Here is a 24058-nt window from a genome sequence, read left to right on the forward strand (position 1 = left end):
AGAGGAGAAAAGCCCAACTCAGAGAAAACCCTTACTCTTGACTCCAGGGCTCAACTAGCAGAAATAAAAGCATCAATCCAGTTTGGGTGTTCAGTGGATTCCATCTCAACATCAACTTCTGTTTGCAGCCCAGAAAAGCACAGTGACCCCCCTACCTCTAGCACAGACAGAATAAAATACAGCCACCTGTGTGTCCATGAAACTAGCAAAGCACCATTTACTAAGCCCAAATGCTCTGAGCAGACTGTCAGATCCATACAGAGGACCAGTGACTGGAACCCAAAGGTGACCACATGTGGCAAGTGCCAATTCTCCTATTCATAAATTAACACCTCTTTCTTCCCCATATCTAGAAAAATACAATCTCTCCTCTTTGCCCAGCTGGGTAGTTCTCTTACCCATTTAAAAAAAAAAAAAAAAAAAAAAAAAAGATTTTATTTAAGAGAGAGAGAGCCTGCACAAGCAGGGGAAGGTGAAGAGGGAGAAGCAGGCTCCCTGCTGAGCAGGAACCCAGATGGGGGGCTTGATCCCAGGACCCCGGGATCATGACCTGATCTGAAGTCAGGTGCTTAAGTGACTGAGCCACCCCAGAGACCCTCTCTTAGCCATTTTTAATGGGCTGCATTTTTAATGTAACCACTAAAAATGGTTCTAAACTGTCCATCTCATAACCAGCATATGCCCTAAGAAAGCCAACGGGAAGACATTTCTCTCCTTTCAACCTTAAGCATTAAACAGTACATCTCCAACCAAACCTGTGAAGAACAGCAGCACAAGCTAGTGGCTGGGTCTCAATTTCATCATTTGAGATATTAACTGAAGGAACCCCCATCTCTGTAGATATGACAGGAATGACTATACCAGCCTGGTGCTCTGTTTCTAAGAAATAATATTTCTTTGTACCATCATAAAATTATGTTTGACAATATTAACTGAACTTGCCATAACTCACTGTCCCAGAAAATACATTGTAGAGAAATACTTGTTTTTCTACTACAATAATCTACTCCCAGAAGATGTCATTTCTGGCCACCAAGTGTGGAAGTTCCCCCCAACACCACATACATCAACCAATTCTCCACCACCAAGCTGGGTCTGCTACAATTTAACTCAATTTGGACACTACCTACTTGGAGACAGCATTGGATCCCATAAGCTGCCTATAAATTGGAGGTTCCCAAGACCCCCTCCTTGGGTTTGACAGTTCACTAGAGTAGCTCACAGAACTCAAGAAAACAGTTCACGTATTATACATTGGCTTATTGTAAAAGGATACAACAGAGGAAACTGCCAGATGGAAGAGATGGACAGAACCAGGCATGTGGGAAAGGGCTCAGAGTTTCCACTGGCTCCTGAGGGACACTGTCCTCCCACACCTTAGCATCTCAGAAGCTCTCCAAACTCTTTCAGTAAGAGTTCTTTATGGAGGCTCCATGACTTAGGCAGGATTGATTAAATCACTGACCACCAGTGACTGAACTCAAATCCTGGCCATTCTCCCTTACCTCCAGAGCCGGGGGTGGCGGGGTGGGGGGGGTTGGGGGGTGGCCTGGAAGTTCCAACCTTCTAATCACGGGTTTGGTTCTTTAGGCAACTAGCCCCCAGTTTTAGGTGCTTTCCAAAAAATCACCTTATTAACATAACTCAGGTGTAGCTGAAAGGGGCTTGCTATGAATTACAAAAGACATTCTTTTCACCTTTGTGCTATTTCAGGAACTGGGAACAAACACTGAATATAACAAAAGATGTCCCGGTAGCTCTTATCACTTAGGAAATTACAAGGATTTTAGGAACTCCGTGCCAGGAGTCATGGATGAAGACCAAATGTACATTTCTAGTTATATCATAGTATCACATATGTACCAACTGCACTTTGCAAAATCAGTATTTCCCACATCACCAATGGACATTTCTGGTACTACATTGTTATCAAAGCAACAATCCTTTTTTTTTTTTTTTTTTTTACAAAATTGTAAGGTATTGCATTGTAATTTTGTTGATACTTTGGATCCGTAACAAAACTTGTATTTAAATGCCAGTAGTTGTCTGTATGTCTGTATTGGGAGGGTCAAGGAAAAAAGTCTTTTTTATTTCACAAAGCAATCAATAACACTCATGCTCTGCCCAATTAAAACTGTATTCTTAAAACAATTTGTAAGTGAAGAAGCATAATTAAATGAACAAGTCTCTGGAGAAGAGCCCAGGTGCCAATGATTGTATTCCCAAGTGCTCAGGGGCACTGAGACCCCCTGATAGACACTTGACTTAACACAGTGACTTCTGATGGGATGTAAGTGGGAAGGGCTCTTAAGTCTCCCTAGCCTTCCCAGTGTCTGGGTCAGACAGTAATCTAAACAAATGACTAAAAGGTTTCCTTACTTTATAAAACGAAACTAAAGATGTCTGGCTTAAAAAACACGTGAACAGACACATGAAAAAGTGCTCCATATCACTCGGCATCAGGGAAATACAAATCAAAACCACCATGAGATATCACCTCACACCAGTCAGAATGGCTAAAATTAACAAGTCAGGAAATGACAGATGCTGGCGAGGATGCGGAGAAAGGGGAACCCTCCTACACTGTTGGTGGGAATGCAAGCTGGTGCAACCACTCTGGAAAACAGCATGGAGGTTCCTCAAAATGTTGAAAATAGAACTACCCTAACACCCAGCAATTGCACTGCTGGGTATTTACCCTAAAGATACAAACGTAGTGATCCGAAGGGGCACGTGCACCCGAATGTTTATAGCAGCAATGTCTACAATAGCCAAACTATGGAAAGAACCTAGATGTCCATCTACAGACGAATGGATAAAGAAGATGTGGTATATATACACAATGGAATACTATGCAGCCATCAAAAGAAATGAAATCTTGCCATTTGCGACGACGTGGATGGAACTAGAGGGTATCATGCTTAGCGAAATAAGTCAATCGGAGAAAGACAACTATCATATGATCTCCCTGATATGAGGGAGAGGAGATGCAACATGGGGGGTCGAGGGGGTAGGAGAAGAGTAAATGAAACAGGATGGGATTGGGAGGGAGACAAACCATAAGTGACTCTTAATCTCACAAAACAAACTGAGGGTTGATGGGGGGAGGGGGTTGGGAGAGGGGGGTGGGGTTATGGATACTGGGGAGGGTATGTGCTATGGTGAGTGCTGTGAAGTGTGTAAACCTGGCGATTCGCAGACCTGTACCCCTGGGGATAAAAATATATGTTTATAAAGCTGTAAAAAAAAAGAAAAAAGAAAAAAGAAAGGATGAATACCCAAGTTTTGTAGCAACATGGACGGGACTGGAAGAGATTATGCTGAGTGAAATAAGTCAAGCAGAGAGAGTCAATTATCATATGGTTTCACTTATTTGTGGAGCATAACAAATAGCATGGAGGACAAGGGGAGATGGAGAGGAGAAGGGAGTTGAGGGAAATTGGAAGGGGAGGTGAACCATGAGAGACTATGGACTCTGAAAAACGATCTGAGAATTTTGAAGGGGTGGGGGGTGGGAGGTTGGGGGCACCAGGTGGTGGGTATTGTAGAGCACTGGGTGTGGTGCAAAAATAATGAATACTGTTATGCTGAAAAAATAAAAAAATTAAAAAAAAAAAACAACACATGAACATACTCCCATTTCCCCATTGGGGGCATGCTCATTCACCTTTTATCATTATATTCCAGTAAGTGATTGTTTCCATGTATTTCCTAATCTTCATGGGCTTCCTGCGGTCAGGTTTTTTTGTGTGGTTTTTTAAAAAATTTATTTATTTAACAGACAGAGATCACAAGTAGGCAGAGAGGCAGGCAGAGAGAGAGGAAGGGAAGCAGGCTCCCTGCTGAGCAGAGAGCCTGACCCGGGGCTCAATCCCAGGATCCTGGGATCATGACCTGAGCTGAAGGCAGAGGCTTCAACCCACTGAGCCACCCAGGCGCCCCAAATAGTTTCTCTTCTCACTAGAAAATCAAGGGTAATTTTAAAGCTTTCAAGAAGAAAGTTTCCACTTCCCTAGAGAAATCCATGTTTTATGAAGGGCTAAAATCATTCCTGGGAAGGACACTCTTGATAACATTGCTTTGAAGGCAAGGAACTTGTTTCAGTATACTACTTGTTTCACTGTTTAAAATTCTTCTGGAAACCATTTTATAAAGTAAGGAAGCCACTAGTCTTTCAGGTGATTAAGTGCTAATTCAACTGGTGTATGCCAAGTTAAATTGCATATTCCTATACTAAACATTTGTAAAGTACTCCACGGGAGAACTCTTTGCAGAGAGAGCAGGAAGAAGGTGCTTTTCCACCTTCGCTTTGCCTTTCCCTCTCCCGACTTCTTATCAGGGCAGTCATCTACCAAGGAGCAAAGCGAGTGTGGTGAGAGTAAATAAGGATCCCTGGGGCCTCATGGAAAGTCTGGCAGCAAACGTGCATTCATTCAAAAAGTAACTCGTGATTCGGGTCAGAGGTACTCAGAGCCAACTCCTGTAGCTGAGTAAGCACGGAGAGAGCAGTCTTGTAACTGCGGGAGGGGAGGGAGGGAGGGGCTGAGGGTGGGGTGGGCCCCCCATGCCCCCCCCCCCCCCCCCCCCGCCGCAAACAGGCCCATCACAATATTATGAAGCTGGGACTTGGGGTAGAAGAAGTAGGTCAAAGGCAGCGGCTTCTAGTGAGGAGTATTGTGCAAAGAGGAATGGGGAAACAAATGAGAAAGATCAGAGCCAGGTGTCCTGTGTCTCCCATGCTGAGGGACTGGGGTAGGGATTGGGGAGCTGGACAAACCAAATCTAGTACCATCTCTTCCAGAGTTCAAGGCCCATTCCAGTAGCATATCTTTGCCTTCCCTGACAGATTGCGTCTGCGTGGACAAGGTCGTCAAGAGATCTACAGTTCAAATGTGTGCTGTGTAACACTTCCTCTTGGCATGCAGACACATGGGGGAGCAGTACAGGAGCTCCCAAGAATGTCTGGGAATGGTTGATGGGAAACATCAGTCTGCAGGGCCAGATGTCAAAGGTCATTAGGGGAAAGGAAAAAAAAAGTGAGATGCACAGTGAATATTAGGAGAGAAAAAAACTTGAATAATAAAAAAAGCATCATTTTACACACAAATATACAGACACACAAATAGGAAAAAAGAAAAAAAGGTGCAAAAATAAGCCACTTTGTTCCTAAGCGAAGTCAAATCATATTTTAGAATAAGCCACTGGGTAAAAAATTAAGGAAATCTTCACATCAGTCTTTTATATTAATTTTTAAAATGACAATACATGGGGCACCTGGGTGGCTCAGTGGGTTAGGCCTCTGCCTTCAGCTCAAGTCATGATCTCAGGGTCCTAAGATCGAGCCCTGCATTGGGCTCTCTGCTCGGCAGGGAGCCTGCTTCCCCCTCTCTGCCAATTGCTCTGCCTACTTGTGATCTCTCTCTCTCTATTCAATAAATAAATAAAGTCTTAAAAAAATAAATAAAATGAAAATATACAATGGTGATAAGGTTGTAGTAAAACTGATAAACCCATAAATTCCTTGTGAGTTAATCACAACGTTTTTTTTGTTTGTTTCGTTTTGTTTTTGAGTATCCAATTTGGCAATAAGAATCAAAAGCTTTCAAAACTGTCACAGTCTTTCGCCCAGCAATACTCCTGGACATTTAACCTTGGAGGATAAATCAAAAGAAAAACCATCTAGATAAAAATATTCACTGTAACATTATTTTTAATTGCATTTTTTTTAAAATGGGGGCTGGAGACAAACTAAATGTCTCAAAACAGAAAAATGATTCATTAGGACACAACAACCCAGCAGAATCCTCTGGAGCCTTTAGAGGTCATAATTACAAAGCTCACACAGCAGCATGAAAACTGATGTAACTGGCAATCTTTGTTAAGTATCTCTGGATGGGGGCACCTGGGTGGTTCAGTCATTAAACATCTGCCTTCAGCTCAGGTCATGATCCCAGGGTCCTGGGATTGAGCCCCGAGTCCAGCTCCCTGCTCAGTGGCAGAAAGCCTGCTTCTCCCTCTCCCACTCCCCCTGCTTGTGTTCCCTCTCTCCCTGTGTCTGTCAAATAAATAAATAAAATCTTAAAAAAAAAAAAAAATCTCTCTGGATGGCTGTCACTGCTATGCCTTCCTATGACAAAGGCTAGAGGAAATGGGGGTAAAACTGAAAGTTGATTCGTTAGGAACTGTAGAGAATTATGGGTGACACTACTTTCTCCTTAAAATTCTCTTCACTAGGCTCCAGGTGGCTCAGTTTGGTTAAGTTTCCGCCTTTGGCTCAGGGCATGATCCCAGGGTCCTGGATTGAGCCCCACATTGGGCTCCCCCTGCTCTGCGAGGAGCCTGCTTCTCTCTCCCTCTGCCTGCCATTTCCCCTGCTTGTGCTCTCTCTCACTCTCTGTCAAATAAATAAAACCTTTAAAAAATAAATAAATAAAACTCTCTTCACCGGTTTCACACATTATGGGTTTGGTAGGACTCATGATAAAAGCAGAAACAGTACAAGGAAAGGAGGGAGGCTCTTAATAAGAACATTTTCAGCTATTAATCAAACCTTTCTTTCCCCTTCCTCTTTCTCCCTTTGGGGGGCTTCACAGTGGTCCCGGCTGTGGCCCAGAACCATCACCTTTCCGTCTCCCTGAAGGACCCTTCTTAGGACCAAAACCCAGAACCATCAAACCTGCCCCAGTCGGCCCTCTCCCACTCCCAGTGCATCACTGGGACCTCAGACCTCACGGCTTTCTGCTTTCCCCAGGCTGCCCAGGCCCAGCCTGCCCTCCGTGGATCCAAAAAGAATTAAATGTAAATAAGAGAGCGGCAGCACAGCAAGCTGCCTGCTACCAAATGCTGAGATTTCCCACTACACACCAAGCTATAATTAACAGGAGGCGATGCCAGAAACAACAAAGGAGCTTCAAGGAAACAGCTAAAATACTCTCCAGTTTTTAACTACACACACATTCTTTTCTACTCACCCACCCCACCCCGTTCTCCCTATTGTGCTCAGAAGCCCTTCTGAAACCACCAGATTACAAAAAGACACTAATAGCTACCCCTTAGCGGCAGGAAGGAGGTGTGCAGAAGCTTCACAGAGACCGCTTTTGGAGGCAGCGGAGGTCACTTTTGAGAAACAGAAAAGCTGTTCTTAGAACCAGAAGGAAATTAGATAATCTCAGCCCAGGTTACTTAATGGGTTTAAGGCTGTGTGTGTGTGTGCGTGTTTGTGCGTGTGCGTGCGGAGGGTTCTCTAAGCACAGTCTGTAAGAACTCCAATGTGGACTGGTTGGAGGCGCCGTGGAAAAGACGAGTCCTGTGTGGTTTAGGTTGATCCCCATAACTCTCTGTCTTCAGAAAACTTCCCTCTCCAAAGAATATTCCTAAGAATTGCCCTAATATTATCCTCACAGACGACTCAACCCCTTAGGAAGGATTTTCTCAAGAACTAATCCTACCCCTTGCTCCCATCCTCCCGCTGACAGTCTACAAGTCCTTTGGGAACCACCATAGTCCTTGACACAGAGAGCTGGAGCTCTCGTTGAGTGTGGAGGCCAGCAAGGAAGCCAGGCACCGTGTGCTTTTGTCTCTCCCTGGAAGGACTTACCTTCATGAAAGGCAATGGGATCTCTTCCGTCACAAGGGTTATTCCAGGAATTTCCTATGGTGGGGAAAAACACACACACAGGACTGCTAAACGTATCAACCACCACAAGCTTGAGCCTTCAGGAAGTGTTTTCTGCACAGACAGAAGCTGAGGGCAGCTCCCAGTTTGCTCATCTCTACTTTAAATAAACCTTATGGTTTATAAATAGCAGTGAACCAACCCATCTCTTGCCTTGAGAAGGGAACTATTCTTTCAAGTCATGATTACAATAGAGGACCAATCTCTGAAGGAAAGGAGAAGACTATTAGGAATACAGAGCAACTAGTATATTATTTACACATTTCCAATTAAGAACAAACGAGGCAAATTACACATGCATTATCAAATGTAATAATAAGGGGGACATGTCCCTTCTCTGTTTATTGCTCCTTTCTCCCACTTCTTCTCTTTTGCTTAAATGTATTATATTATAGTTGGCCCCTGCCTCCCAAGAAGGAACCAAGATTAGTGGGGTTCTTTTTTGAATTTAATGGAAAATTTTCCTTCACCTCATCCTCTACCATAATTTCAAAAATAAAAGATCCCCATAAAGAGGTGATGCAGCGGTGGGGTGCCTGGGTGGCTCAGTTGGTTAAGCAGCTTCCTTCAGCTCAGGTCATGATCCCAGCGTCCTGGGATCGAGTCTCACATCGGGCTCCTTGCTCAGCAGGGAGCCTGCTTCTCCCTCTGCCTCTTCCTGCCACTCTGTCTGCCTGTGCTCTCTCTCTCTCTGACAAATAAATAAATAAAATCTTAAAAAAAAAAAAAAAAAGAGTTGATGCAGCGGTATCACCATGGCAAATATGAAAGGTGTAAAATCTGTATCCGGAAATCCAAATTATAACACTGTGAGCATTAAAACAAAAATTTCAATAGAAATATAAACTTCCAAAATGGCCCCTCATTCGTTCATTTTGGAAGTGTGTTTCTATATTAACTGTGTAGATAAGCCTCTCAACTAGTGAATTTATCCTTTATTTTCTAAAAAAAAGGGTAGACGAAATAACTTTGAAAGTGTTCTGTAGAAATAAAATCTCGTGTTTGTTTAGAACTCAAATGTACTAGATTTTTACTGACATACAATATTCCTGTGGAAAGGGGCACCACAGAAATGCAGAAATAAATTTCCAGAATATTCAAGCAACCGAGTTGTCCATTGTGACCACTGAAAGCCTGTGTTAAGAATGTATTTTGTGTTTCACTCACCACTACTTGGTAAGAAAAGATACTTCAAAAAAGCATTAAAATTTCACTATAGCTTTAGGTTATAGATGGCATCTTAAAATAAGAATAACAAGGCTAATTGTTTGCAAAGCATAATTCAGGGTTATTTATATGTAAGAGCACCATATGTTCTAGTATCTTAAAAAATCCAATTCAATTATTTACAGAAATAATCTGTCTCCATACAGAAGTATGATATTACTAATTTTTTTAATCCTAGCAAGGATTTATTAAAGGATAAAAATAAGAGGATTTGTAGATTAGGAAAAGAAAAGGCAAATGGTGGACATCATTGCTAAAGAGAAGCAGGGACTCAGAATTTCAGGATTAGAAGAGACCTTTAAAGGTAACCAACACCCTGAAGTTTAGAGCAACATGGTAAACCCTAAAAGCAGCTCAGTAGATGGTGGTTAGGACTGTGGGTTTTTTTAGATTATACTCTCACAGGACTTCCTGACCTCACTCTGTAGGTCTACAACAGCTCCTTGGCCCCATGGTCATGAGAAATGCAAAAGTAAGGAGCTGCCTCCCAAAAGAGCCCCTCGAATGCTATCCAGCTAACACATGCTCCATCTTTAAACACAACCCTGGGAACTACAGGGGTTCCTGGTCCCCTCCTCCCAGACACGGAAATGGAGGATGACAGGGCTGGGTGGTGAGGGAAGAAAACAGAGAGGTACATTTCCTGACTCCCCGTGGTTTAACCTGCAGACTTCCTGCCCCATCCCCATAGACGCTGTGTGTATGTTCACAAGAGTTCTCAAAGCAAACAGTGAGGGTTTGGAGAACGGACAGACGAGCTGTCTTTCCCTTGTTACTCGACAGCAAGGCAAGAACATTTAACAATCCTTAACAGTCAAAGACAGAAGGGCCTTTAGGATAACTACCGCTGTGTATACCAAACATTTAGAAATTAATCACACATACCTGACTCTATTTAGATAGTCTAAATACAAAACGGTCAAGTGTCACGATTCATCCCAGTACTTATTTTCCTATGTTTGTGTTACCTAAATTCCATTTATTTTTCTAAATGCCTTTTTGATACTAACCTCTGCCTTGGGACTAAGCATGTTATTCTAACACCTAAGTATGAAAGAAAAAATCTTTCCCAGGGAAAGCCTGAAACCTATTTCAGGGTTTTTGCTTTTTGATCCAACAAATCTCAGTTTACTGCACCATGTTCTAGAGAAAACAAACAAAATTTTAGCTCAGCACTTCCTAATTGAAAAATTGGGAAGAAGGGCCAGGGGGAAGAAAAGGTCGAAGGGAGTGAATTTGCTTAAGATCACTAAATTTTGCTGATTTTGAGGCTTTACAGTTATTACAAATTTTCTTTATGAGGCTGGGAAAAGGGTTAAATCTGCTTAGGAAACAGAACAGCTTACAATAACAGCAATGGCCCAATCATTCACATTTATAAAAACCTGAGAAATATTTTAGTCTACTCTAGTCGCTAAAAAAAAAATGTAAAACACCCTTTGAAGATGATAGAGGGTTCATTCTGCTTAGTAGTAGGGAGAGTAACACATATCCTGTACCTTCTCCTTTAATTCTCCTGTTTTATATCACTACCTTTGGCTAACAGCGGATTCACAATTATTCTCCTGCCAGGAGACTCCAACTCAGATCCTTATCAGTCAAAAATAGACAAATGAAATCACAGCCATGTGACAGGGATATCCCACAACTGACCCACAACTGGGTCAGTTTTAATTTTAATTTTAATCACACAAAGAATACAGAGTGTTAACTTACTGTATCCCAAGCAAACACCGAGGAATATGGCAAAAGTTTATCCATGTTACTTGTCTCTGGATATATGCTCCAATATGAAGAAGCTGAGTAGATTTTTGAAAGAAGAAAAAAAAAGAAAAGAAAGAAAGACATGATTTATTTTTTTTTTTTTGGTAAAACATAATTTTTAATGGGTGAAAGACATGATTTAATAAGAAGAATAAGGCAGTAGACACCGTTAATTCACCAAAGCAAGCAAACCCCCAAAAAGTTTTTACTGCCTTATCCTTATCTTCAAAAGGCTAACCGTTAGGGTCTACCTTTATAAAACGTTCAGGTTCTGTTCTTTACTATGAGAATAATTAAAAAAAAAAAATTATTTGGCACTTCTGATGACATTATACTACTTCACACAGAAATGGCGGACACAAAACTGAACTAAGAAAGTTTTTACATCTTACTGGGAGGAAAAAATCACTAATAAGGTTAGAGAATCAAGATTTTATCGTATCTTATCAGTCTCTGAACTGTCACAGCTTCACACAAGACCATGGGAGAATGAAATTTAATTAGCTGCTGACTGAAACAGAGTTAAAAAAAAAAAAAAGGTGCTTCTAACCAACATTTTGACAGATTGAGACATTATCAATTTGTTGCCTTCCCTCCAGCAAAAGGGTCAAGGATTCAACTTAATATGCACCATCAGCAAGACCTACCAATTATAAATTCCTGGATGAGGTCAAATGAATGGCAGGCAGAGACGTTCTCAGAAATCCACTGAATAAGCTTTAAAAAATAAGAAGACAATTCTGTTGGTATGTACATCTGCACCCTGCCCCCACCACTGAAGAAGTACAAAATGTATGTGAATCTTTTTAAAACTCTGTATCTATTTTGGAACTGTCATAGAATACACTCACTTCCCTTCAAGGCGTGTAACGCAAGACTGTGGTTTAAGGAGTCTTATAAATCAGGTCTATTTTACATATATTTTTAAAATAAATATCCTTGGCTGAAATCCAAATAAGCCTTCTTCGACCCCATGTCTGTTTTTGCTAGAGTGGGTCATGTTACAGCAAAGTACCAGTGTGAAGAGCTGGGGGATAGAGGAGAAAACTAAACCCAATCACACCTCAGAGCTCGAAGGCAGCAGACTGGGTTTGAATCCAGCTCAGGCATCCGTGTGAACATCGGCACACCATTTAACCTTGGTGAGCATCACCTCGGTCCTCCCAAGCACAGGTTGTAACGACACCTCTCTCAGTGTCCACAACCATCCTCACCTGCTGGCGGACTGAAACTCCTTGTTCCCAGCCTTAGAACTGAAGTATACCATGAGGCTTGCCGAGCCACAGAGCACTCTCACATGTCTGCTCCTACCAATAAATAAGTGGTTGTTTTTTAAGCTTTGTGTATTTGTGAGAGTGTGTGTGTGTGTGTGTGTGTGTGTGAGAGAGAGAGAGTGAGAGAGAGAGCACGCCCACAAGCAGGGAGAGCAGGAGCAGAGGGAGACGCAGGCTCCTGCTGAGCAAGGAGCCCGATGTGGGACTTGATCCCAGAACCCTGGGATCGTGACCTGAGCCATAGGCAGATGCTTAACCAACTGAGCCACCCCGGCATCCCAAGAAACAGTTGTTTTCATTTCTAAACCTATTCATGCTGGTTATACTTCTCTTCACAGTTAGGTAATTTTATAAAATATTACCATAGATGAATGAAATATGGACTCAAAAAGAGTGTTGTTTGGTCAATAAAAGTTGAACACTTTGGAAAGACTCAAAGGCATATCTAAAACACTCACTTAAAAATCTAAGTGTGAGACAACTGTAAAAGATTAGAAAAAATTCTAAAAGATTAGAAAAAATTTAAAAGATTAAAAAAAATACAGATTGTTTTTGAAAAGATCTTTAAAATATGGCTCTCCTTGGGTTAAAGAAAAGAAGACAGTAAGGTTAAGGAACAAAAGGAAGAAGAAAAGTCAGAGACAGCACATTACTAGTGGTTTTATGTAAGAAAAGTGATTTTGAACTCCAACCAGCTAATATACAAAGAAAGGGTCTTAAACTACATCAAAAGATAGGTGAATAAATGCACCTTTTGTTTGTTGTTTTAGGTTAAAATAAGATAAAGTATCTTTTCTTCAATTACCCAACCACCCATTGGTCCCAATCAAGTCTAACAGAGGGCTATCTCCAACTTCACAGGACAACTGTAAAATTAAATGACAAAATGTGTGAAAGTGCTTCATAAATTCAATTGTGAAATATAAATAATCTTTATTAAAATGTAATAAATATAGGACACCAGATTTTATTTCTTTTAATGCTATACACCAAATAGAGACCAGGAGAAAAAGTAGGTATTTGAGAAGCTATTTCCTATTTATGGAGCACTTTCTTGGATTGTTACTGATATAGCTAACATGTAGGCACAGTATTGAAAAGAGAGAAGTCAACAGACATGCTCACAGTCTGAGGTCTGGTCAGGGTCCATAAAAAGAAGCATGAGAAGAGAATATGTTCAAATCAGAACGGAGACCATAAATGTCAACTAATTATGTCAACTAATTAATGTCAAATGAAAATGACATCTGTTCATTTCAACCACAAACATAGACGGCTGGCGTTGTCTATTTGCCAATCTTTTTAACTTGAAGCTACATAACCACCTTGGCTTCCAGGAACTGGGGGTCTCGGCCACAGGAGAGGACACAGTGCAACACGGCCATCTTCTCACAGTCTAGCTGAGTGTTCCATAGGAACTGTAATAAATAGGACTGGTTGAGGACTGCCCTATAGAGCTTTCCAGAACACCAATCCAGTACCAGGGACCCTGATAGTGACTGTAAAGGGCTATGAGGTAGCATATCAACCACTTCATTGTTTCCTGGCCAGAAAAGAAAAAAAAAGAAAAAGAAAAAGAAAGAGAGATCAGCAAATAAAAGAAACCCCTCTCACCCAAACATAAACATTGTCAAGACAAACCCAAATGGACCACATTCATGAGGGGAAAACCACAGCCATACCTGTCAGAAATAAACTGTGGCAGATCAGGTCCGGATGTTGAATGTTAAGTAAATGAAAGAAATGACCAGGTAAGTAAACAGCCATGTAATATTCTGTAGAAGAGAAAAATAAAAACTATCTGTATGTGACAAGAGTTGCACAGGCAAAGATAAAGCCCAGAACTTGACAGTATCCCTATTTGTCTTTGAACCTCTTAAAACACAAAAGTTTTGATCAGTGTAAACTGTTTGATGTCAGCACATTTCATCTTCCCGCCAGATCTCACTTGTTCCTATCTGTGGCTAGTTGTCTTCATACATTTGGCCATGGTTTTCTTAACTGATATCTGGAATTTTCAGTCTAAGTGAATTGTGGCTTTATTTGAACCTAAATGACCTCTAAAAGCAAATTAGAAAAAAAAAATACCAAGCAATATAAATTATTTATTTATCTGATAGTCTGGGAATAGCTTATGATGGGAATTTCCCTCCTCATTTCTGCCAGCTGGGAGACCCTCTAAAATTTTGTTTCCTATGTTTGCCCACTCATTGTCGTCATCACTATCATCATCATTTTGTTTAGAGAACCCTTAAATTGATATTCATCAAAACAATCTCTGCAGGCATTCTAACACTTGGTGAAGTACTGATAAGAATTCACACCTTCACAGTCCCTGTGCTCGATAATTTTGTATGAAGAACACTCGTACACAGATTGAGACAAGGTGTAAAAATAGGTTTCTGGAGAATGGGAAGGTGGAAGTAACCCTTGCCAATAATCTTTCACACGAGAACAGTGAATGTCCTACAGATGACATATTTAAATTGTAAGTGAGGCAGCTGGATTCTTTTTTCCTAAGAAGCAAAGAAATACATGTTAATTATTTGCATAGAAGGCATTCAGGGGAAGAGGAAAGAAAAGAGGATGTAAAACTGACTCAGAGGAAGCCACTGACTTAAGTAAGCGTCCTCTTGGTCCCTGGGGATCAAGCGATGTTAATGAGAGTAGCACAAATGGTTGCAATAATATTCTTGTTGTGGCAACACTTAAGTAGAAACACACAAATAATGATATAGTAGAGTACAGTAGGAAAGGGTTAGGCATCAAATGACCTAAATTAATTCCTAGCCTAGCATTTAACCAGTTAACTAGGGTGGTAACTACGTCCCTGCGAGAGAAGGCATTTGGAAGGCAATGAGGATTGTTTGGAGTTGTCACAATCACTGCAGTGGAAGGGGGAGTCCTCCTGCCGTTTGGCGAAGGTCCTTAAATCCCTCAATGTGCAGGACACTCTCACACAAGAAGTACTGTCTCAACGAAAATGCCAACAGGGCCCATAGTAGGTCAAATGATGACCCCCTAAGATGTTCATATGCTAATCTCAGAGCCTGTGAATATGTCACCTGAAGTGACGGAAGGCACCTTGCAGATGAGATCAAGGATCCTGGAGATGCGGAGGGTATCCTGGAGTATCCAAGTGGACCCAAGGTAACCATAAATATGTTTACAGGAGAGAGGCAGAAGGAGACTGGACTACAGAGGAGAAGATCACTCGAGGATGAAAGAGATGGGAGTGATGGGGTCGCAAGCCAAGAAATGCCGGCCTCGAGATGCTGGGGTTGTCCAAGGATTAATTCCTCCCCAGAATCTCCAAAAGGAACCATTTCTACCCACACCTTGACTTTAGCCCCTCAAAACTCATTTCAGAATTCTGACCTCCAGAACCAAAAGACAACATTCATGTTGTTTTAAGCCCTAAATTTGTGATAATTTGTCATAGCAGCAATAAGAAAATAACACAGTGTCCCTGATAAGAGACACTAAAAGGAGACTGGGCACAGACCTCAGCCTTCCTGAGCTCAGTTTCATTATCATGAAAATGAGGATAACATCACCGAGCAGAATTGTAAGGATCAAGATAATGGAAATAACATGCTTAGCATATAATACTCATTTTTTAAATGGTAGCTTTTATTTACAAATATATCCTTCTTATATAGAGGTGTCTGGGTTCATGGAAAACTTTATTCTTTAATATCAACATTAAAACTCTATTCTTTAATATTTTAATTAAAATATTCAAAATAAGTCCCCTTTAATAGGGTGATAATTCAGAACAGTTGTATGTAATTAATAGGAAAAAAGGCATCACTCAAAAGCAATACTGTTGTCATAAAAATTACCTCTGGAGTAGTTTTAAGCTTGGGTATAATTCTGTGCCAAGAAGACTAAATGTGTATAAGAAGGAAAGACAACTTATGTAAGAGCCTATTTTTACAAAGCTCTAGGATTTCTGCCGGCTCCACAGTCTGAAGACCATAGATTAAATCATGCCTGCCCTTTTCTAGAGTCATTCTCAGGGGGGGAAAAAAAGAAGGCTACCTTTGACCTGACAAAATGCTAAGTTTTTTTTTTAGTGAAAAGTTTCCCACATCACTCTTGAAATGGGATGTTGATGCAGCATTCTCTGATAAGAATCAAGTCTCAGACCCAGGAAATCTTATATTTATCTCTCTTACCACAGGAAGCAGTAGACTCAGGCCTCTCTAAGGCAATTTCCCACAGGTTCAAAGCTCATGTTAACATTTACCACGTACTGGCCCACTCCACATTCACTGTCTCACCTCATCTATAGTATTGTTCAAAAGAAAAATCTTTTTTTATCAACTTTGTCATTTTTTTAAAAAGATTTTATTTATTTATTTGACAGACAGAGATCACAAGTAGGCAGAGAGGCAGGCAGAAAGAGAGAGAAGGGGAAGCAGGCTCCCCGCTGAGCAGAGAGCCCAATGTGGAGCTCAATCCCAGGACCCTGGGATCATGACCTGAGCCGAAGGCAGAGGCTTTAACCCACTGAGCCACCCAGGCGCCCCATCAACTTTGTCATTTTTGTTCTCATTTGCCCAGCTCCCTCACATTATACCTTCTTAAGCTTTTGTCATGATAGCAGGCAGACTGGGGAACAGGAATAGGAGAACATTTTAAAGAATCATGTGCTGTAAACCTGAAGCTTTTCTTATTTGAATATTGTGCCGTGTCCCATAGGTAGGCAATTAATAGTTCTGTTAGTCTTCTGCTAACCTGTTTGTGCCCCTCATCCCAACTGACATGGAAAAGCGGCTTTCGGTAGGTTGGTACAATAAACCCTTTCTTGATTTTCTTCATTATAGACTCCATTAATATGTTCAAACCTAACACTCAAGTTCCCTTACCATATTTACTCAATGAAAATCAACACATTTAAGCTGATTTGTAAGTCCTTTATAGGACTTGGAAGCTCTTAGCAATTAACAACAGGGAATGGAGAATTTCTCAAAGATCTTTGTCCTCTCTAGAATCAAGGGACAACATGATGTATTTTTTCTCATAGGCTTTTAGGGAACATCCCATACACTGTCATTATTTTTTTTAAGATTTATTTATTTATTTGAGAGACAGAAAGCAAGCGAGCATGAGCGGGGGGGGGGGGGGGGGAGAAGGACACAGGGCTCCATCCCAAGTTGCTGAGATCATGACTTGAGCCAAAGGTAGACACCTAACTGACTGAGCCACCAAGGTGGCCGTCATCATTTTTATACTAACAAATGGCTTTTTTGGAATACTACTAAAACACATAGGAAAGCTCACAGCCTAGATTCTTTAAAGAGGGAGATGCATCCCCTCCCCAAAGGCTGATCTGAATGGGGGACACAAATATGTCCATTAGGATTGGCCTAGAAAAAGATATAGGTCAGGAAAAAATATGAGAATATTAACTAACTTAATCCAGTTGACCCTTGAACAACAGAGAAGTTAGGGGTGCCAAGGTTTCCAGAGAAACCCTTCCCCTCCTAGGCCTCTAAAAGGTCAGTGGCTGTCATTCCAATCCAAGTCCTAAAGGGGCGGGAGAAAATGGAGTGCACAGATAAGAAAATGAGATATAAAAGGTTGAGTATCACATGTACTAGAAATGAGGGTCAGAACAGAGACGCATCTCTCTCTCACTCACCAAGGTTGAGAAAAGTAAGGCCCTTAGTCACATGTGAGTCTACACTCCCTAGAGCAGCAGTGAAGGTCTTGCTGTGCCCTGTGGAGAGAGAGAACAGGAAGCCAAGGAAAGAATGGTAAGAAACAAAGAACCAGAATTCTACCCAAGGCTATTACTCTATGTAATACTCAACATTTAGGAGCTGTGAAACTGACAAAGCAAGGGTCTCTGACTTCTAGGTTTCACGGTTCTCCACCACTCTCCAAAGACCACACAGAAGGTAGATCACAGTGCAATCAGGATCCAGTAGTCGTTCTGGGCTTATCGCATAATATTAGACCTTATAAGGTGGGTTGTGCTGGGACAGAAGGATCTGAAGGAATCTATCACAGGATTCAAAAGGTGGAGGAGACAGGTGGCTCACTGGCCCCCACAGTTTACTGCACATTCTTGCCGTCATCAAGACCCCCTGAGACTTCTCTCAGTCACTTAGTAGACTATCAACTAATCTCAGGGTATTGGGCTTCACGCTCCATTGTTCTAACTCTTCGTCAGAATCAGTAACCCTTAATAAAACTTTCAGAGAAGTTTTATTTATGGTTTTAACCATTATATTAATCATTAGAAAAATGTATGAAAACTTCCCACAAAAGAAAAATCCAACTTATGCTATTAAAGCCTGTCTACTGAAGTTGCTTTCAGTTTCTTCATTATTGAGGTATTAAACTTTTCTTACCCGCATTTCTAACTTCTGAAAGTAATGTTAGGCATTCCTGCAGAATAAACTCTGGTGTGGTCTGGCATAGTTTTGTTTGTTTGTTTTGTAATTTAAAAATTTTTAAATATAATTTCACCCACCATATGTATTATATAAATTCTAATTTTAAGGGACTAAACAAGCAAAATAAATGTGCCTTACCATGGTTCAGACTAAAACTTTTAAAGGGTACACTGGCCAACTAGAGAACTAGAACTAGAAAAGCTTGGGCATTTACTCCTCTCCTGAGGCTGACTGCTGACACACTAGTTTCCTGGGCCGCAGAACTGTGAATCATAATAAACGTATCTTAGGTCTAAGACCTGTTGAAATCTGAGATGATGGATGCTTTTAACTAGAGCTCTCCGTAACCTTGTAGGTTAAATATATTGATGTTTTCCAACTAGTAATAATAAACATACTTTGGACAAATATGTCCATAAGGATTGGTCTACCTATAGGCCTAGAAAAATACATAGGTCATCAAAAAAATACAAAAACATTAGCTAAGTCAATACAATTGACCCTTGAACGACATGGAGGTTAGGGGTGCCAACCCCTGAGCAGTCAAAAATCCATGTATAAGTTTTGGGGGAGTCAAAAGTTAACTACTAATAGCCGACTGCTAACCAGAAGCCTTTCTGATAACATAAACAGTCCACTAACAGATATTTCATATGTTATATGTATTGTATACTGTATTCTCACAGTAAAAAAAATTTTAAAAAGAAAAAAGAGAGAAAATGTTATTAAGAAAAATCATAAGGAAGAGAAAGTACATTTACAGTACTATACTGTATTTTTTTTTTCAAAAAAACCCTGAATGTAAGTGGATCCACGCAACTCAAATCCATGTGGTTCAAGGGTGAACTGTATTCATCGTTAGTGAATTTCTTCAGGAAACATGCATTATATAGGTATAGAATGTACTGATAAAATTTATTACAAGGTAGTAAGACTTTAAAATTTACCTAACTTGCTACTATTTGGAAAAAGTGATTACATAAAAATAAAAAATTAAGAATAAATGACATGTACCTTTATGAAAGTAAAACACTGAATACGTGATTTTTTCCCAAGAGGCAAACTTCGGACTGTAACATACACACAAAGTCCCTAGAAGGAAGAAGGTATTATTTAGTGGAGCTGAAAAGAATCAGAGACAAAAGTTTTCTAAGCCACTTAACCTTTCTTCTCTTCCTTTAGATGTTCTGACTCAATCGACCTCATAGATTTTTCCCAAATTCTAGAAACGGTTTATTAACAAGCCGCTGAGAAATTTCAGTTCAACAATTACTCAGCACACACTGCGCGTGTAATGTAATTTAAAAATTTTGTAATAAGTAATGTAATGCACTGTGGTGAGCTACTGAAGGATAGGAAAGGATAGGAAAATGAATAGACATCTACGCCTGTATATGAAATCATGGGAGTCAGGAGATGGTTCTCATATACATATATTGCCCTGCTCTCTTATTTAGCTTGCCTTCTGGCTATTACTAATGTAGATCCCAGCTTACCAAAATGTGTCTCCTCTTTACAGACACTTCCCAGTCTTTTTTTTTCTATCTGGAATTGGAAGGCAAACTGGGGCAGTAAAAGCAAGTGTGTGTTGGCCCATACCCATCCATATTTGGGTCACTGAGACCCTTGGCCCAAGCGCAAAGGAGAGAGCTCCTGGCACAGCGATCTTTCCAGATGAGCCCTGACCACCTTCGCTTAGCCCATGGCTCCAGAACACTCTTGGCCTTCACGCACTCTAGAACATGGGTGGGATATGTCCATCATCTCTAGCAGCTGTTACTAGACACATAGACTAGATGTGCTCATCAAAGACCTACCATGGAGGGCACTATGCCGAAACTGATACTTCCAGTGCTAACATTTATGTTATTACCTGAAGTGGAAGATTCCCAGGGTGGAAAGGAAATTGACCAGAGTCTAGAAAGCTGGGTTCTAGTCCCAGCGCCAAAATTAAGTAGCTGTGTAAATTTAATCATTACTCTACTTCAGTGAATAGCAACATTTCCTCTGTTATACTTCACTAGGTCCTTTATCAAAGAATCATGGTGGTAAGAGAAAAAAAAAAGCCAATTTTCTCTAAGAAGGCTATTTAACAACATTAATGAACGTTCTGTTACAACGTTTATCATTTGTGACCATTTTTAACAACCTCTAAAACCACATCATATTGTTAGAAGTACATTTAATTCCAATATCTTAGTTGCAAAATAACAAAAAAAGAAAAATTTTATCAGGTACAAATAGTAACAATTCTGTTAGATGTAAAATTACTGTTATGGTTACTGAGTACACAATAATAACTTCTCTTTAAAATTACAGCAGACTCACTAAGAATCAAAGTAACACTATACTAAAGTATAAACAAAAATAGTAATTATAACAGTTTAAAAAGTTCCATGTACCACTTTGACTACTTTCATGAACATACTACCAGCGAAAAGCTATTGCTTTATCCTGTTCTTTTATGTTTTATGATTACAAGGAGAAAGAATATTTAGCAAACATTTAAAACTTTAGCCTCTCTGGTAATAACAAAATAAAAAATTTTAAAGGCACCGTATTTTTCCTTTCATATTAGCACAGTTTTTAAAATGGTAATCAATTCTGTCAAGGGACGAGTAAGAAGAACATTCTCAAATAACAGAGGAGGGAACTGGTACAACCTCTCTGAAACATAGTTTTGCAGAGATTTAAATATATTCATATCTGTTGACCCAAATTCTTCTTGTAGGAATCTATCCTGAGGCATGAACATGAAATGTCAACAATATAAAGATTATATCCCCTATTCTAGCAAATTTCTCCATGCTCCAACCTTTAAAGAATGGAGGGCATCAGTCTTCTTGTTTTGAAGAAAGTTAAAGTGAGGTGTAGAATAAATGTATCCAATTACATTTACCAAGAGCCATCTTTAGGTCTCATAAGCAAATATTTCCTACGGGGTTGTGGTTTAATTCCCTTTCCCAAGCCCAAAGTAGGGAAAAACATAAAGACACAGCAAGGTGACATGGGATGTGCACAGATTCTACAAAGCTTCTCCCATCCATAGTGTTTTCCTTGATAATAGGAATGTATTATATCTGTGCTGTCCAGATTGGTAGCCACCAGCCACAGGTGACTACTGAGCACTTAGAATGTAGCTACTGTGACTGAGAAACTTCTGTTTAATTAATGTGAAGGGCCCCATATAGCTAGTGGCTACCATATTGGACAACCCAGCAATGGAGCACTGGTTCTCAACCTTGAGAGTACATTAAACTCACCTGGAACTCACAGATTCTCAAGTTTCCCATTAGACTAACTGAACCAGAATCTCTGAAGGTAAGACCCAGGCCAGGCATCAGTATTTTTTTTTTAAGGGGGAGAGGGTACTCTGGGAGGAGCAGAAGGAGAGAGAATCGAACCAGGCTCCATGTCCAGCACAGAGTCTGACACTGGACTCTATCTCACAACCCTGACATCATGACCTGAGCTGAAATCAGGAGTCGGATGCTCAACTGACCAAGCCACCCAGGCACCCCAGGCATCAATATTTTTAAAATGTGTCTAAGCCAGGGTGCCTGGCTCGTTCAGTTGGTGGAGTGTGTGACTCCTGATTTCAGGGTCATGGGTTCGAGCCCCCTGTTGGGTGTAGAGATTACTTAAATAAGTAAATAAACTTTAAAAATAAATAAAATGTAGCTGGGGCAACATAATTAAATTCTTTAAAACTCAGTTTCCTCATCTGTAAATAAATAAAATATAGAACCTACTTCATATTGTTCCAACATAAGAATTAAATGAGATAGTATGTATAAAGCTGTGCCGAAGAAGTTATATCTGGCTATAAAGGTTAGATTATTCTTCTTCCATAATGATTTAGTAGCTATTTACAAGTTGGGGGAAATCACAGTTTGAAAAAACAAAGCATGCTCTTAATGGTGTATCCAAAAAGAAATGCTTAATAAATATTCATCAATGATGAAGAAAAAAATCTTAAAGTTGGCTAGGCTTTGGGAAACTATTTGGACAATGAAAGCTATTATGGACAAAGTTTTCCAAGGGAAATTATCTCATTGTTAAAGGCTCTATAAAATGCTAAAATGCAGGACTAATTCTGGGAACTTGTGGAGGGTAACTCTTGCAATTATATGAACAGGAAAGAGAATGTACACTTTTCACCCCTTACCACCTCCCAGTAGATGGTGCCCAAGAAAGAATGACAGCCACTGGCTTAATTGTAGCTGCACAGTTGACTATTAAATGGGACAGGAATAAGAATATTTTCTTTCCTTGGGTGCCTGGGTGGCTCAGACAGTTAAGCATCTGCCTTTGGCTCAGGTCATGATCCCAGGGTCCTGGGATCAAATCCTGCATCAGGCTCCCTGCTTAGTGGGGACTCTGCTTCTACTTCTACCCCTCTGCATGCTTGTGCTATCTCTCGCTCTTTCTCAAATAAATAAATAAAATCTTAAAAAAAAAAAAAGAATATTTTCTTCCCTTCACTGCTTTAGGGAATCTCTGATTTACCCTCCTGCTAGAAATTATTTTTAAAAATCTACATGAGATTGGGGTGCCTGGGTGGCTCAGTGGGTTAAGCCTCTGCCTTAGGCTCAGGTCATGATCTCAGGGGTCCTGGAACCAAGCCCCACATCGGGCTTTCTGCTCAGCAGGGAGCCTGCTTCCCCCTCTCTCTGCCTGCCCCTCTGCCTACTTGTGATCTGTCAAATAAATAAATAAAATCTTTAAAAAAAAAAAAAAAAGAATCTGCATGAGCTCAATCTTTATACAGAAGCAGCCCTTTTGCCCACCATCGCCTATCATCAGAAACCCCTCATCCATTTAACTAACCTCTCCTTAATTGGAAGGTAGGGAATTTCGTGACTTAGGGCAGAAAAATTCAGGACAAAGATGCTTTCAAGAAGGTAACAAGTAACGCTGAAAGGGCAAAGTAGCTCCCAACAACCAACATGGGACAAATGAGCATCAAATACTGTGACGGCATCATCACAGACACAGCGTTGCGTCTGTTTAAGACCCTGAGTCTGCCAGCATTCATTTCATGAACCCTGTTCTCTGATCTCCACATCCGCAGGAAATGAGGCTCTCTAGAGTTCAGGGATCTGTGTGGGGATGAGACTCTTTGCTCCCTTCTCCATTCCTACTTCACCGAAGTAGGTTTTCATTTGTTTAACCACAGTGGTGAAAAAAAAAAAAAAAATCATCTTTAAAAAGCCATTTGGGAAATACATGAGCTGGCGGTTTATCAGTTAAAAACCCAAAGGTTGCTTCTCTGACTGTCTGCATCCTAAATCAAGAAGCATCCCAATAGGGACGCCTGGGTGGCTCAGTGGGTTGGGCCGCTGCCTTCGGCTCGGGTCATGATCCCAGCATCCTGGGATCGAGTCCCACATCGGGCTCCTTGCTCGGCAGGGAGCCTGCTTCTCCCTCTGCCTCTGCCTGCCACTCTATCTGCTTGTACTCACTCTCGCTCTCGCTCTCTCTCTCTCCCTGACAAATAAATAAATAAAATCTTTAAAAAAAAAAAAAAAAAAAAGAAGCATCCCAATAACAGGCTTATTTCTATTTCAGAGCTGACTGTGAAGAGCAAGGCTCCTGTTCGACTTTCCTAGCCATCGCTGAGAAAGGGAAGAACAGATTCTCCCACCGCTCGTGCCGATAAACCTAACATCTGATGTCACAGATCACCCATTTATAAGTTATAGCTG

General features: G+C 40.6%; 1 protein-coding gene across 4 annotated transcripts in view; it reads right to left on the reverse strand.

Annotated features, from left to right (window-relative positions):
• Positions 1–24058, reverse strand: part of GSAP (gamma-secretase activating protein) — an 85587-nt gene that overhangs the window by 25405 nt on the left and 36124 nt on the right. For 3 of the 4 annotated variants that reach the window (XR_007121452.1, XM_047694650.1, XM_047694649.1), the window contains exons 13-19: positions 19365–19442; positions 17591–17668; positions 13623–13715; positions 13266–13483; positions 11314–11383; positions 10619–10701; positions 7598–7651 (exon numbers count right to left, since the gene is read on the reverse strand). Coding sequence is in view for 3 of the 4 variants with exons in the window: in XM_047694650.1 (XP_047550606.1) it covers positions 7598–7651; positions 10619–10701; positions 11314–11383; positions 13266–13483; positions 13623–13715; positions 17591–17668; positions 19365–19442 (674 nt within the window). In the remaining variant the exon portion in view is untranslated. The remainder of the gene's footprint in view (positions 1–7597; positions 7652–10618; positions 10702–11313; positions 11384–13265; positions 13484–13622; positions 13716–17590; positions 17669–19364; positions 19443–24058) is intronic. The other variant, XM_047694652.1, reaches the window with a different exon arrangement.

The sequence above is a fragment of the Lutra lutra genome, chromosome 11 (assembly GCF_902655055.1).
Source record: "Lutra lutra chromosome 11, mLutLut1.2, whole genome shotgun sequence".
NCBI lineage: Eukaryota > Metazoa > Chordata > Mammalia > Carnivora > Mustelidae > Lutra > Lutra lutra.